Genomic DNA, 14,670 nt, shown 5'->3' with positions numbered 1-14,670 from the left:
AGAAGTTTAAACCTTTATTTGCAAACAAAGGCTGAGGCAATCAATGAACTTGTCACCGAAAGCCCACCGAGCTCCGGTGTACAGCATTCTTTATAGTAATTTCTTATCTCAGTTACATTTCGGTTTTATTAGCATACCCAATCAATTTTTAGTTGCATATCATCTATACATTATCTAATCAATCGCTCTTGCCTAGCTCTCTGTGCGCCACCAGTATTTCTTTACAGTTCACATCTTGGGCCTCATTCCTGGCCAAGGTTGTTTCTCAGTCAGCCTCCTTAACCTCCCTCACATTACATTTTCTGCTTGTACCATCCTGTCTGCCACCGTTATCTCTTAATAAACAAAGGCTGAGTATAATACATGGAGTACATTTCAGCTAATTAGTGCTGCTAGCTAAACAGGTGTTCTTTAACTGCCACAGTATGTAGCTAAGAGAATACAAGGTATCTAGTAAAACAATACATAGCAAAATGTGTCTAGTAAGATAATACATAGTAATATTCAGTACATAGTAGTGATTACATAGTGTAGTAAATAGCTAGTACATAGTGGTTATATTTCAGGTATATATATTAGGACTCTGGAAATATATATATATTTCAGACAACATTTGATCTTCGAGCTGCTGTTTGTGTAAAGTATGTACTCAACATTATTAAAACCTATGTCAGTGACTATAAAAGAATAACAGGAACTAATAGACTTGGTAGTATATTGTCTGAAATGCACTATAAGGCAGTATATCCTCCAAATGAGACAGAGAAATGTGTGCCATGTATTAATTGCCAATGACTCTGAATCCTCCTTTTTTAAAAATCTTGTATATGCAACTACAGTAATTGTTATTTTCAAATCCATGATTTATTTTTTTTTAGCAGCCAAGAATAATACCCCACTTGAAGGGCTTGTTGTGGTTATCTCTGCAACATTTAAGATTGTAAGGCAAGGATGCTGAACAACAATTTAGAAAACAGAATTAGTTACCGGGTAATTTGAAAATGCATTGATGCTTTAGGAGACTGTTGTTTGTCTTAACCACTATACTAATCTTGATGAGCAAGCTATTTAAGAAATTAGAATCTATAAATCATAATGGTTTTCTGGTATTTCTGTTTTTACTCACTGATTAGCTTAAGCAGCATCAGTGGGGAGAACAGAGTTAATGTTTCAGGTCAATAACCTTTTACTAAAATAGAAAAAAGTGAGAAAACGAGCCCAAGACAGGGTGCCAAAGGCCAGTTAATCATAGCTGATCTGTCTATGGGAGGTCTCAGCAGAACAAGTACAATAAAGAAGAGGAGAAGGAGGAAAATACTGGAACCATGAAATGAAGAGCAGTGCAGTTGTTGGAAATACTGGGCAGATAGCTAGAAGAAAACAGAGATAACATAAAATCGTGACATTCTGGGAATACTCAGCAGGTCAGGCTGCATCTTCAGGATAAGAAACAGTAGTTCCAGTTAAAACGCTTCATCAGAACTAAAAGAAAGAAATGCAGAGCAGGTTTACTGGGCATGTCTGCTACAACCAGAGGAGAAGGGGATAAAAGGGCAGGGTAAAACTGCAAACAAGGAAAGCTGCATCACAGATGAATTACTGATGCAGACACAAATCAATTTACCTGAAGTTGTAGAATTCATTATTAAGTCCAGAAGGCTGCTACTTGCTCAGACAGAAGATGGGGTGCTGTTTTTTAAAGCTTTTGTTGGTCTCAAAGTAGCAGTGCAAGAGTCTGTGCATTTTCAGCTCATATATTCTTTCAATTACGTTCCTTTGTCTCTGAAAGAGCAAGGACAGAGACAGTGATCACAACCACAACTTATACAATAGCCTTGGAGTGGGATAGGAGCCGATGGTATGGGAAAGTAATTGAGGGAGAGAGAAGTATAAAGCTATTTGGTAGGAACTTGTGAGCATAAATTAGGAATGGGATGTACTCAAGGAAATGTGGAGTTTGTTTGGGGAATACTTGCATATGTTTTTGTCCTATTGAGTGGGGAAAGGATGGTATGGTGGAGGAGTCATAGTTGACAAGAGAAGTGGAGCACCTAGTCAAGAGGAAGAAAGAAGCTTGCTTAAGGTTGAGGAAGCGAGGATCAGTCCGGGCTCTAGAGAGTCCGAAGATAATCTGATTGGAGCTGAAGAATAAACTTGAGAGAGTTCAAGGATAGTATCTGCTCTGCTGTTATAAGTCAGAGTCCTAGTATATGATGAACTCTTTATCTCCCAAATCTACTACACTATGGGTTTGCACCCTATTTCTCCCTGCACTGCAATTGCTCTGTAACATTTAATTCAGCATTGTTATCATGTTATCTTGTCTTGCATATTATTCATTACAACCATACACTGAGATAGTACAAGTTTTTCACTGTACCTTAGTACATGTGACAATAATAAACCAATTTGCATTGTCGAAAGCAGTGTTGTCTATTCTCAGGTGCAACTGATAAACTGGATTTCTTGTATAGTATCCAGAATGCATAAGTGATGAGCTGAAGAATAGACTTATGAGAGCTCAAAGACAGCATGTATCTTGCTCTTATGAGACTATTGAACAGTCCCCTAGTATATGATGAAGTCTTGATTTCATAATCTAGCGTGTTATGACTTTGTATCTTATTATCGGCCTGTGCTACATTTTCTCTGTAACAGTAATACTTTATCCTCTGCTGTTATTGTTTTACCTTTTACTTCCTCAAAATACTACTGTATTGAATTGATCTGTTATAAACAGAATACAAGACAAGGTTTTCACTGTACCCTGTTACAAGTGACAATAATAAACCAATTTACCAATTTAAACAAGAGGCATGAATCTTGAGCATACCTTTCATTCTAATAATAATTTGGTACTTTTTCCTTTTTAAGATTCTCAGGTGAAATAAAGATGTCAAGAAAACATTCAAAGCACAAGGGAGAGAAGGATAAATCTCAATCAAAGTCACGAAGGCACACCCCCGACTATTCTGTAAGGAGACTTTTTACTTCTATTTTGTTTTGGTTCAAATGTCATCATGGCATCTTCGTGCATTCCGTGTTCCCTTCTAATCAAAATTTTCATTTTCTTTAACTGAATGCATTTGTACCAAATTTAAAACAAAAATGTGGTACTTATATCTTCTTAGGCCCTAATGTTTTGTGTGTTCTTTAAACTTCAACTAGTAACTTTCAGAATTGTGATCCTACAAATGTCAGCAAATCAGTTCTAGCAATTCTTTCTGCTTGATGCATTAAATGGAATTGATCACATTCTATTTGTCTTCATTTTCAAGTGTTGTTGTAGTTTTAATAACTACTTTGCCTTATGCAGGTAACATGATATTTCAATAATTTTGATTTTAAGAAATAAAACTTGTGTAATTTTTTTTACATTTAAAATTATCTTGGATAAAAAGAAATTTGTTTTGAAATGCATCAATAGTTGGTGTGAAGGTTAAAAGACATAATTCTTTTTACTTTTTAATATTTCAAAATAGACTTTAATCATGAAAATAAATGCAGTGGATTCAGGTTAATTGGGACACATTAGGACAAGTACATTTTGATCCAACTAAACGGCTGCCTCAATTAGCCAAAGTTTCTTGAAAAAGGTATAAAATTGACAAACTACCATTTAACTGAGTAACATAGTATGTATTTAAATGAAATACAGAACAAATTACAGCACTATCAATGCTATTATGGTACTATAAAACTGTATCAATTCCTAATTGTTATTTACAGAGGAATTCAATTCATCTAGTGACCTGTCCACTGCTGCGTACTTTTGATTGACTGTAAACTAATAAAATCAGCACAGGCACCTAGTGTAGATAATGAATTGCCTTCATACAATGTTATCAACGTTATCAATGTTATCCTCCAAATCTTCATTTCCATTGTAACATGCAAGATGATGTCGATACCTTAATTCTTATTTCCTAACTTGTTGAAGTAGTGAAATCAGCAGGCCAGGCAGCATCTATAGACAAGACTGTAGTTGACGTTTCAGGCTGCTGAAGAGTCTTGGCCCGAAACATCAACTGTACTCTTTTCCATAGATGTTGCCTGATCTGCTGAATTCCTGCAGCATTTTGTGTGTGTTGCTTGGATTTCCAGCATGTGCAGATTTTTTTCTTTTGTGAAGTAGTGAAATCATTTCATTTTCACTCCCAGCTGTTTCTGGCATCTCCAAGCCTGAATGCTTGAAACTTCAGTGATCAAAACAGTTCTGAATTGTCTTGCTGCTTATTTCTCACGAATTATCAGTGATTTTAAAAAAAGCTGCTTTTTTAACGCTGGTGCACGGAACTGATGCTGTTTAAAAACTCTAGGCATGGTGTAGTGCATGATTCTGATGCTAGTTAGAAACTATCTTCTACATAAGAACATAAGAAATAGGAGCAGGAGTAGTCCAGCTGTTCCACCATTCAATAAGTTCATGGCTGATCTGGCCATGGACTCATCTCCACCTTACCTGCCTTTTCTCCTTAACCCTTACTTCTCCTCCAAAATAAACAAAAGAAATTCTGGCTATTATCTAGTTTCGTTTCTGTTCTTTAAGAGTTATCCCAAATAAGCGGCTGCTCCAATTAACCAGAATCCACTGTATACAAAGAAAGAAACGGTGTAAAATGATAAAATCTTTACATTCATGGTCAGTACATTTGATAATATAAACTTTAAAGAGAAAAGGTACAGACAAAGATAGCACCATTGACATTCATGTGAACTTCCCACGGAGCTGATGCACCCTTTGTTCAAGGAGGTTTCCCCCACTCAACTTAGCCCCTCAATGTGCAGTAGCAGAAGCAGCTTATACTGTGGTTCTTCCCCACAATCTTAGCATTGCTTCAATGCATCCCTCACCAATCCACTCCAGCCAATTCCTGTTACTCGCCTTAGCTATTCCGAACCAGTCCGCAGCACCTACAGACAGTCAGGCTTGACATTGGATCGATCGGGCCGGCTACTGAACAGTATGACTTTGGTTGTCCTGCCTTTGACTCTGGCTCTTGATGCTAACTTGAACTGGTCACAGATGCTGATCAATCTGTGAACTGACCGCAGCATCGTCCATGTACAGGGAGATTTTGACTTTTGTGTTTTTGGAGAGCACAGCCATTATGTACACGTGATATCCTGTGGAAAGCTGATTAGGCAGGCATGCACCCCTCTGTCCTGCACTTAGACAGTAGTATCCCTGAGTAGCATGAGGCTGTCAGAAGTTTTCCTCCCTGGTACTGCATGGGTTTGGTCTGGGTTGATCACCTGTCCCAGAACTGACTTGTCCTAATCGGCTATGGTCTTGGACAGGATTTTTTTTAATTACACGTTCAAGGTAAAAATGGGTCTCCAATTCCTGATGTCTTCCATCTCTCCTTTCTGCTTTTTGATGATTTATTTTCTCATGGAAACTGACAAGCTGCCAGCCAGAAACATTGCATTATACATTGCCCATTTGGTCCAGCAGAGTCTAGTAGAACTCTACTGGTAAGCTGTCACTTCTGGGAGTTTTATTCATGCCAAGGGAATGAATGGAGCCAGTTAGCTCCTCCAAGGTCAGTGGCTGATCCAGACTCTCTCTTTTGTGGTTGCCTAGCACCTCTGATCAAGAGAAGGAAGTTCTGGGAGGCTGTGCTGTCTGTGATCTTGCTGTCACACAGGCTGTCACATCAAATTACTACAGTACTGTACAAAAGTCTGAAGTACCCTGTATATTTCTATCTATCTCTCTTGTGGCACACTAGTGATTACATAATCTCCAATCTAAAAAAGCAAGAGAGAATTTTCATGGCCCTTTGTATGTCAAATGTATCCAACTCAGTTTATTTGATATATATTAGTAAACTTCAGATGTACAGATCCTTAATATATCTGACTGTAAGATTGTTACTGAGCCATACTCTTCCTGTGGACCTTTTGGAAGAAGCGTGAGCATGTCTTGTGTTGCTCCACAAAGCAGATCCTGGATCAGAAGGTGATCTTGGAGGATTCAGAGGCAAAGAGCCCAGCTTGTCTGTTCTTCACCTCTTTCTCACATTCACTCTCCTTAACTGCAGAGGAGAGGTTGCTGCAAATCTCTGGGGTTTATGCAGTTCCCTCTGCCTCTGTCTTGCATTGGTGTTTTACATCAACTACAAGGAGCCATCCTCTTCCCCCACCACCTCTTTGGCCTCGATCATAGAGAGGTTATCTCCTGGCAGCAGAATACCCAGACCGGATGTGCGGCTCTCATTTTCACCCTGACCATAAAGACAGTCCCTTGGAATATCATTGTATCCACCTCCCTTTGTTGCAGAGGTGTGGCAGCCTACACTCCTGCAAAAAAATGCCTTTGTTATTACAGCTTCAAGGAGTTCAGTTGTAATTCTTTCACAAACTTGTATTTATATATCTCTGTTGATTCTCCTTTGTTAGTCATGCCCTTTTAGCTGGAGATGAACACTGTTATTGAAGGAGTTTCCCCCCCCCCCCCCCCCCCCCATATTGTGTTCACACCAAGGTTAGGCTGATTGACCTATGATTACCATTTTCTTTCTTTTTAATCAGTGATTTTACTGACCATCTTTTTAGACAGGAAGAACTGAAAAAGGCTTGCTGCTTGTTTTTCCTTAACAGAGTATCAACTTTTCTATTTTTAAAGTCACTAAACCTCTGAATTATTATTATCCTAATTATTTTCCTAATTATTTTTATCCATTCATTATTTTACCCGCATTAATCTAGGTTTCTGCAGTGTTCTCTTGTTTGAGAAGTCAGATGCTTGGCATGCTGCTTTTTTGCCGCAAGTATTGTGTCAAGAAACAAGTAATATTTAAAGTAAATTTTGATTCAATTATTTTTCATATAAACTCTCTGAGAGCAAATTTCATTCTGTATCAAATGAGGAAATGGACCAAGGAATAACAGATGGAATTTAACCTTTAAGTGTGAATTGTTGCACTTTTGGAATTTAAATCAGGGTGGGACTTGCATAGTAAATGACAAGACCCTGGGGAGTATTGTGGAACAGAGATTTAAGGGTTCGACATAGGTAGACAGGATAAAGAAGAAGACAATTGGCGTGTATGAACAGGGCACTAAGTGCAGGAGTTGAGATGTCTTATTACAGCAGTAGAAGATGTGGTTGAGATCCCACATGGAATATTAGAGTTACAGGCACCCAGTCATTGGAAGAATGTACTTGGGCTGGAAAAGTTGCAGAAAGGATTCTCATGGATATTCACAAACAAGAGAAAATCTGCAGCTGCTGGAAATCCAAGTAACACACACAAAATGCAGAAGGAACTCAGCAAGCCAGGCAGCATCTATGGAAAAGAGTAAACTCTCTATGTTTTGGCCTTTTTCCATAGATGCTGCCTGGTCTGTTGAGTTCCTCCAGCATTTTGTGTGTGTGTGTGTGTGTTTCTCAAGGATATTACTGGATTGGAAGGTTTAAGTTATAAGGAGAGACTTGATGGGCTTGGACTCCCCCCCCCCCCCCCCCCTCCCCGCCTCCCCAGAATGTTGGAAGCTGAGGGGTGACAGAGCTTTTTACGGTAGAATCATAAGGGGCATAGATAAGATAAGTGGTCACAAACCCTGGATTTGGGAGTCTAAAACTAGAAGCCAAAGACATAAAGGGATGTGAAGGGCAACATTTTAACACAGTGCATGGTGCTACATGGAAAGAACTGCAGGACAAAGTGGTAGAGTTGTGTATAATTACAATGTTTAGACAGATTAATGGTTAGAAAAGTTTCAGTAAGTGCAGGCAAATGCTGGTAGCTTAGGTAAGCAATTTGTTTGGAATGAATGAGTTGGGCTGAAGGGCCTCTTGTATGTGAATCACAGTTTGTGATTCTGTTGCTGTCAAATTTCTGAGTATTAATTCTTGTTACCCAAACAACTGATCCAAGAATCATCTGTACGTATATCCCAGGGTCTTCCTGTTCTTTAACACTCATCAGGGCCCTGCCATTCTGTGTGATACAGTCCAGATTAATTTCCAAAGTGTATCACTTCACATTTGTATAAATTTAAGTTCCATCAGCCATCCCTTTGCCCATTTCCCAAGTTGAACCTGATCCTGTTGTAACCTTAAACAAGCTTCTTCACTGTCCATTATACCTCTAGTTTTGGTGTAATGTGCAAACTTACTAGTTATGCTACCTATACAGTATTGTGCACAAGTCTTAGGCACATATATAGAGCTGGTGTGCCTAAGACTTTTGCACAGTACTGTACTTGTGAATGTGGTGCGGAGACAGAGATTGTAAATCTGGTGGGAGCAAAGGATGTTGGGAATAGCGAAGGTGGAGTGCCACGAGAAGGGTGTAGGACAGGTGGCAGAGAAGGAGTGCTGGGGCAGGTTATGGCATGGATGCAGACATCCCCACCCCTGAGACACCAGGCAAAGTTATCTGATTCCAAACAATTATTTTATTGATCACCACAGAATGTCTCTCTGATGCTTCCCACTCTCTCCCCTCTACCTTCCCCTTTTTCCAACCTTGATTCCCCACTCCACGACCCTTCCCACTCCCAGTCTACAATGGAGACCCATATCAGAATCAGGTTTATCATCACTCACATGTATAAAGAATTTTTTTATATATGGCAGCAGTACACTGCAATACATCAAATTACTACAGTACTGTACAAAAGTCTGAAGTACCCTATATATTTCTATCTATCTCTCTTGTGGCACACTATTGATTACATAATCTCCAATCTAAAAAAAGCAAGAGGAAATTTTCACAGCCCTTTGTCTATCACATGTGTCCAACTCAGTTTATTTGATATACATTAGTAAACTTCAGATGTATTTAAGTTAAAGAGCAGATGTTAGTTTATCAGCCTGATTAGCATGCTACTGACATTAGCACTACAGGCAAGTAGATAATCTAAAATTTGTTATTACAGTGCTGACTTTGCAAAGCTGTATTTCTTTGGTATTAATGTGAAACTTTGGAGAGTATGTTTGCATTTCAGTTCTGCCTCCTTTAGTTAACCTTCTCATTTGAAGCTAATTGTTTATAGTCCGTTCCAGTGTTGATAACGAATGCTTCAACTCAATTCAGGTAAAGTAATCAGCTTTTCCTTCCAAAAAGATATACTTGGATAGCTCACCATGAAATGGTGTTTTTTTTTTCTCTGTTGGGGTGATGGCAAATTGATCTATTGGTTCGTTGACTCTGAAATCTATCATTGATTTTTTTTTGTGCTGTTCCACTGTCATACCTTGGGCCTTGCTCTTTAACTGATCCATGTTCATTCTACCTAAAAACCTGAACAATTATTAGGGAGAAAAAAGCAAGATTGAGCAGAAGGCACAGTATAGTGGAGGGAGCTCATCACCAGGACAATCTTCCTTATCACCATGCACAGGAAAAAGAAGAAAACTGGTGAGCTTTTGCACATATTTGCTGGTATTAATCTATCAAATTAGGCCTCATGACAGTTTGTTGATTCAAACCAGGTTTATGAAACTGAAATTCTTTTTTGTACTAAACTGCACAGCATACAACATTGAAGTACAATGATAATAAATGTAGCATGGAAGAAAGTTAGTATACCCAACTGCCAATGATGGCTTACTGGTAAAACAATTGGAACTGTGCTGCTTACAGCCAAGTCTTTGTCATAATCTGGATGATATTTGAATTAACACCAAAGTACTTAGTGTTACGAACCCCGTAACTGGGTCACTTACCAGCAAAGATAGAGAGGTCCGTTGAAATCTGATGGTACTATTTTTAACAGTATTGATAAAAATACACAAAAATAATATCAATGCAAATATACAGATAATATACGTCGTCAATACTAAATCTAAAAGTGCGGGTATAATAATAATCAATAAGAAATAGCTCTATCGTTGTCAAGGGGATAATGTATTGTCCGATGGAAATATAAAAGTCACTCAGTTCATTCAGTTCATACAGGCTTCAGCCTTTTGGGGACCGCTGGGTTTTCAATTGTTGGAGAGAGAGAGAGATCTTGAGAATAGAAACTTGCCAGCTTTCCTTTATCCGCTCTTGATCCGTATTCGTCCTTTAGCGAGGCCGTTCCGTGGAGGACTTGTCATCCAGGCAAGGATGGACACACACACAAGCCTCCACCGGTCTCATACGTTTCTCCTGGTGTGTCTCTTCTTTAGCTAAGCCGTTCTTCCGTGGCGATCCCGCCAATTCCCCAGGCAAGGGAAAAGGACGCACTCGAGCCCTACCGGCTGTCGCTACTAAACGCTGTCACGGGATTTCTAGCGTTTCTTCTGGTGCGTCTGAAGGGGTTGTTCCCCAGACCCTCTTTTATCCTTACTCACGGGGTCTCAGATGTCAATCAGGTTGGGATGATGCAATCCCTCAACCAGCCCACTCTGGTCACCCCCTGAGGGCTTCAATGAATAGTACAGTACTCAATACACAATTCCGTCTCTAAGAGACAATAGCCGTTATCAATGGTTCCGCCTTGCTGGGGCCAGGACACATTCCAAACCTGTGTATTCTGGACGTCTCTCATTTCCTGGGTCCGAGACCCGAATTAATAGCGATCTTGCGATTCTCAAAAAGGAGGGGGCTACTTTGTACCCTTCGGCCCCTCAGAGTTGTGGCACATTCGTAACACCCCCTTCCTTCAAAGCGTTTTTACCATCGGTAAAAATGAATTAATACAGAGTCTTACAGGAGTTCAGAATCTACCACAATACGAAAGAGTTTTTTTTTCTTCACTACAGAGTAATACAGTTATACATTCAATTCAGCATCTAGATAAACAGTCCGCGAGCACATTATCACTTCTTTTAATATGCTGTATCTTAATATCGAACTCTTGCAGCATTAGACTCCAACTCAATAACCTCCTGTTTTTATTTTTCATATTAGCCAGGAATACCAACGGGTTGTGATCTGTATAAACAACCACGGGTTTTTGCGCTGGACAAATGTACACTTCAAAATGTTGTATCGCCAAAACAAGGGCCAGCAATTCCTTTTCCACGGTAGAGTAATTCCTCTGGTGCTCATTGAACTTCCGAGAGAAATATGCTACCGGGTGCTCCACTCCATCCCCTGCATGCTGTAATAGGACTGCTCCTGCAGCTTCATCACTCGCATCTGTCGCCAGGGAGAAGGGTGCTAACAAATCGGGTGCTTTTAACACAGGGTGATGGCACAACTTTTAACTTTTCAAAAGCATTCTGACAAGAATTGCTCCATTCAAATTTTTCCTCCTTCCGTAGGAGTTTTGTAAGTGGGAAAGCAATATTCGCAAAATTTTTACAGAATTTCTGATAGTATCCCACCATGCCCAAAAACCTCCTCAGTGCCCTTTTATTGGAGGGTACAGGGACCTCAGAAATAGCCTGTACCTTTACTTGCACAGGAGTCAACTGCCCCTCTCCTACCACATACCCCAAGTATGTGATCGTGGCATGACCAAATTCACTCTTTGCGAGGTTTACTGTAAGTTGGGCTGCCGACATCCTTTTAAACAGATTTTCTACAGCCTCCATGTGCTCCCCCCAGGTGTCACTCCAAACTACCACATCGTCAAGATAAGTCTTGGTGTGGGTTAACCCCTTTATCACTGTGCCTATCATCCTCTGGAATGTCCCTGGTGCATTTTTCATTCCGAACGGCATAACATTGTACTCGTACAACCCGGATGGGGTGACAAAGGCTGATATTTCCCGAGCCCTGTCCGTTAAAGGAACGCACCAGTACCCCTTTAACAAGTCAATTTTAGTGATGTACCTTGCCTTCCCCATTTTATCAATGCAATCATCCACCCTGGGGATAGGGTAAGCGTCTGTCTGAGTGACAGCGTTTACCTTTATGTAATCAGTACAGAATCTTATGGTACCGTCCGGTTTTGGGACAACCACGCAAGGAGAAGCCCACGCAGAAGAGGATTCGCGGATTATCCCAGCAGCTAGCATATGTTCAATCTCCTTTCCTACTAGCTGGCTCTTTTCTGAATTCATCCGATAAGGGGCTTGTTTAATAGGCGGTGTCGAGGTAACTATCACATCATGTTTTGTCCCACTACACCTTCTTGGGACATCTGGACATAAGTCTGTATGCGCTGTGTTACCTGCTCCCGCTGTTCAGGCTCTAAGTGACTAACTTTATCCGCAAGGCTTGCTAAAATAACAGAGTTCTCTAATCTGGTGGGTACTATACTTATCTTTTCAAACCGCTCTGGTTCCTCCTTACCACTCCCCGCTGCCTCATCAGTTTTCAGGACCGCACCGACCACCGCGGGGGTCATTTCATGGTACCCTTTCATCATGTTCACGTGAACTAACTGGTTCGGCTGTCGCCTATCAGGTGTTTCAATCACGTAATTCAGTGAGTCTATTTTCTTACGCACTTTATATGGTCCTTGAAACCTTGCCTGTAGGGGGTGGGTAACTACAGGAAATAGGACCAAAACCTTATTGCCCACGTGAAACTCTTGCTCTCTCGTCCGTTTGTTATACCATTGGCTCATTTTGATCTGGGAGTCTTTAAGGTTTTCTCTTGCCAAGGCGCATACCTTATGCAGCCTTTCCTGGAATTTTAAAACATAGTCAATCACACTGACTTGAACGTTCGGACTAGACCACTTCTCTTTAAGTAGGGTTAGAGGTCCCCTGGGCCTGTGACCAAAAACGAGCTCAAACGGACTGAACCCCAGAGATCCCTGAACTGTATCCCTTACTGCAAATAACAGAAGTAGTAAAGCATCATCCCAGTCTCGAACATTTTCCTGACAATAAGTTTTAATCATGGTCTTTAGTGTAGCGTGGAATCTTTCCAACGCTCCTTGGGATTCCGGATGGTATCCAGAAGCTAAAATTTATTTGACCCCCATCTGGGTCATCATCTGCTGAAATGCTCTGGATGTAAGTGTACTCCCCTGATCCGACTGTATCTCCTTAGGCAGCCACACTATGGTAAAGAATTTAATGAGTGCCTTTACCACCACAGGGGTCCTAATATTTCCCAGAGGCACAGCCTCTGGAAATCGTGTAGTGGCACACATCATGGTCATGACGTACTGCCGCCCACTCGCAGTTTTAGGTAAAGGACCCACAAAATCCACAATGACTCGGGAGAAAGGCTCCTCACACGCGGGGATGGGTCGGAGGGGTGCCTTAGAGATAACTTGGTTCGGCTTTCCCACCACCTGACATGTATGGCACCTTTTACAATACTCAGCAATATCTTTTCTCAGGCTTGGCCAATAGAAATCTCTCATAACCCGATCCACTGTCTTCTTTACTCCCAAATGCCCACCTAAGGGTCCCTTATGAGCTAAGTTCAAAATTTCGTCCCGATACACTTTCGGAACTACTACCTGATGTACCACCGCCCAATCCTCATTGACCGGCACCTTGGTGGGCCTCCATTTTCTCATCAACACGCCCTCTTTCAGGTAGTAACCCTCTGGCTCTGTCTGAATCTCGGTCTCAGAAAGAACTGACTCTCTCAATGCTACCAGCTCCTTGTCACATCCCTGTTCTCGTACAAACTCTCTTCTTGCTAAGGGTAGGCCTACCTCCTCCCTTTTACTCTCTTTTTCCTCCCTATTCTCCGTTTTAGCCCCCTCTAACCCTTCTTGGTACAGGGTCGGTAAAAACGTCTCGGCCAAATCGATACTGGCCGGATTTAAACTGGTCTCTTTCTCAGCTGCCTTTCTTGACATGCTGCGAGTGATCGCGCATGCGGGATAGATCTTGGAATTTAGGGGCGAGACCGCAACACTTACAGGCTTGCTCGTCAGCTTCACGGCTTCACCCACTTTACCACCCGCTAAGTCGTTACCAAGAAGGACGTCCACGCCTTCCTCCGGTAATTCCGACAGTACCCCTAATTCCACTGGTCCAGATACCAGCTCACAATTCAGAATGATCGTATGCAAAGGCACCGCTTCGACCCCTTTTCCTATGCCTCTCAGAGCTACCTCTCCCGTCTGAGGGCCAAAATCTAGTACCTTACTGCAAATCAATGACAGCTCCGCTCCCGTGTCTCTCCAGATCCGCACTGGAACTGGTGTGTCTCCCTCTCTTACAGACACGGTTCCTTCTGAACGAAACGTCTCACACCCCTCCTGTACTCCGTCTACCTGGGGCTCTGTCGTTGATTTTCTGATCGACACAATACAGCCTATAGGTATAGCTGCTCTCCCTTTTCCTGGCTCCTTCCTCGGAGCGAGGCACTTAGATGCAATATGACCCACCTTTCCACAACTAAAACAGGTCAAGCCAGGACCTCTCCTGCCGTCTTGCCTCTCCTCCTCAATTTTACCACTAGCTCCCGGCTTAGTTTCTCCCTTAGCCGGCGGGCTTTCTCTACCGTTCCCACGGTCTCTCTGGTAACTTTTATTCGAGGAAAACTTTGTCTTGTGGGTTAGGGCATATTCATCTGCAAACCTAGCAAATTCGGAGATGGACTTACTCGGCTTCTCATTCAACCGGATATCCTCCGAAACACAACCTTTAAATTCCTCAATCAGAATTAACTCCCTGAGACGCCAAAAATCTTCTTCCACTATTTCTGCTGCACATCAGCGATCCAAGAGCACACCCTTCTCATAGGCAAACTCGGTATACGTCTGATTCCACCCTTTCTTTAAATTTCTGAACTTTTGTCTATAGACCTCAGGTACCAATTCATAGGTCCGAAGAATGGCCTCCTTTACTTTCTCATAATTCTC

General features: G+C 41.4%; 1 protein-coding gene across 4 annotated transcripts in view; it reads left to right on the top strand.

Annotated features, from left to right (window-relative positions):
* swt1 (SWT1 RNA endoribonuclease homolog) overlaps positions 1-14,670 on the top strand; it is a 189,394-nt gene that overhangs the window by 15,756 nt on the left and 158,968 nt on the right. For 3 of the 4 annotated variants that reach the window (XM_073063297.1, XM_073063298.1, XM_073063299.1), the window contains 2 exons: positions 2,875-2,974; positions 9,273-9,374. In XM_073063297.1, the coding sequence (XP_072919398.1) occupies positions 2,894-2,974; positions 9,273-9,374 (183 nt within the window). In that variant the 5' untranslated portion in view covers positions 2,875-2,893. The remainder of the gene's footprint in view (positions 1-2,874; positions 2,975-9,272; positions 9,375-14,670) is intronic. The other variant, XM_073063300.1, reaches the window with a different exon arrangement.

Source organism: Hemitrygon akajei, chromosome 12 (assembly GCF_048418815.1).
Source record: "Hemitrygon akajei chromosome 12, sHemAka1.3, whole genome shotgun sequence".
Classification (NCBI taxonomy): domain Eukaryota; kingdom Metazoa; phylum Chordata; class Chondrichthyes; order Myliobatiformes; family Dasyatidae; genus Hemitrygon; species Hemitrygon akajei.
The sequence above is the reverse complement of the archived record's forward strand: the minus strand, read 5'-3'. Positions and strand labels throughout refer to the sequence as shown.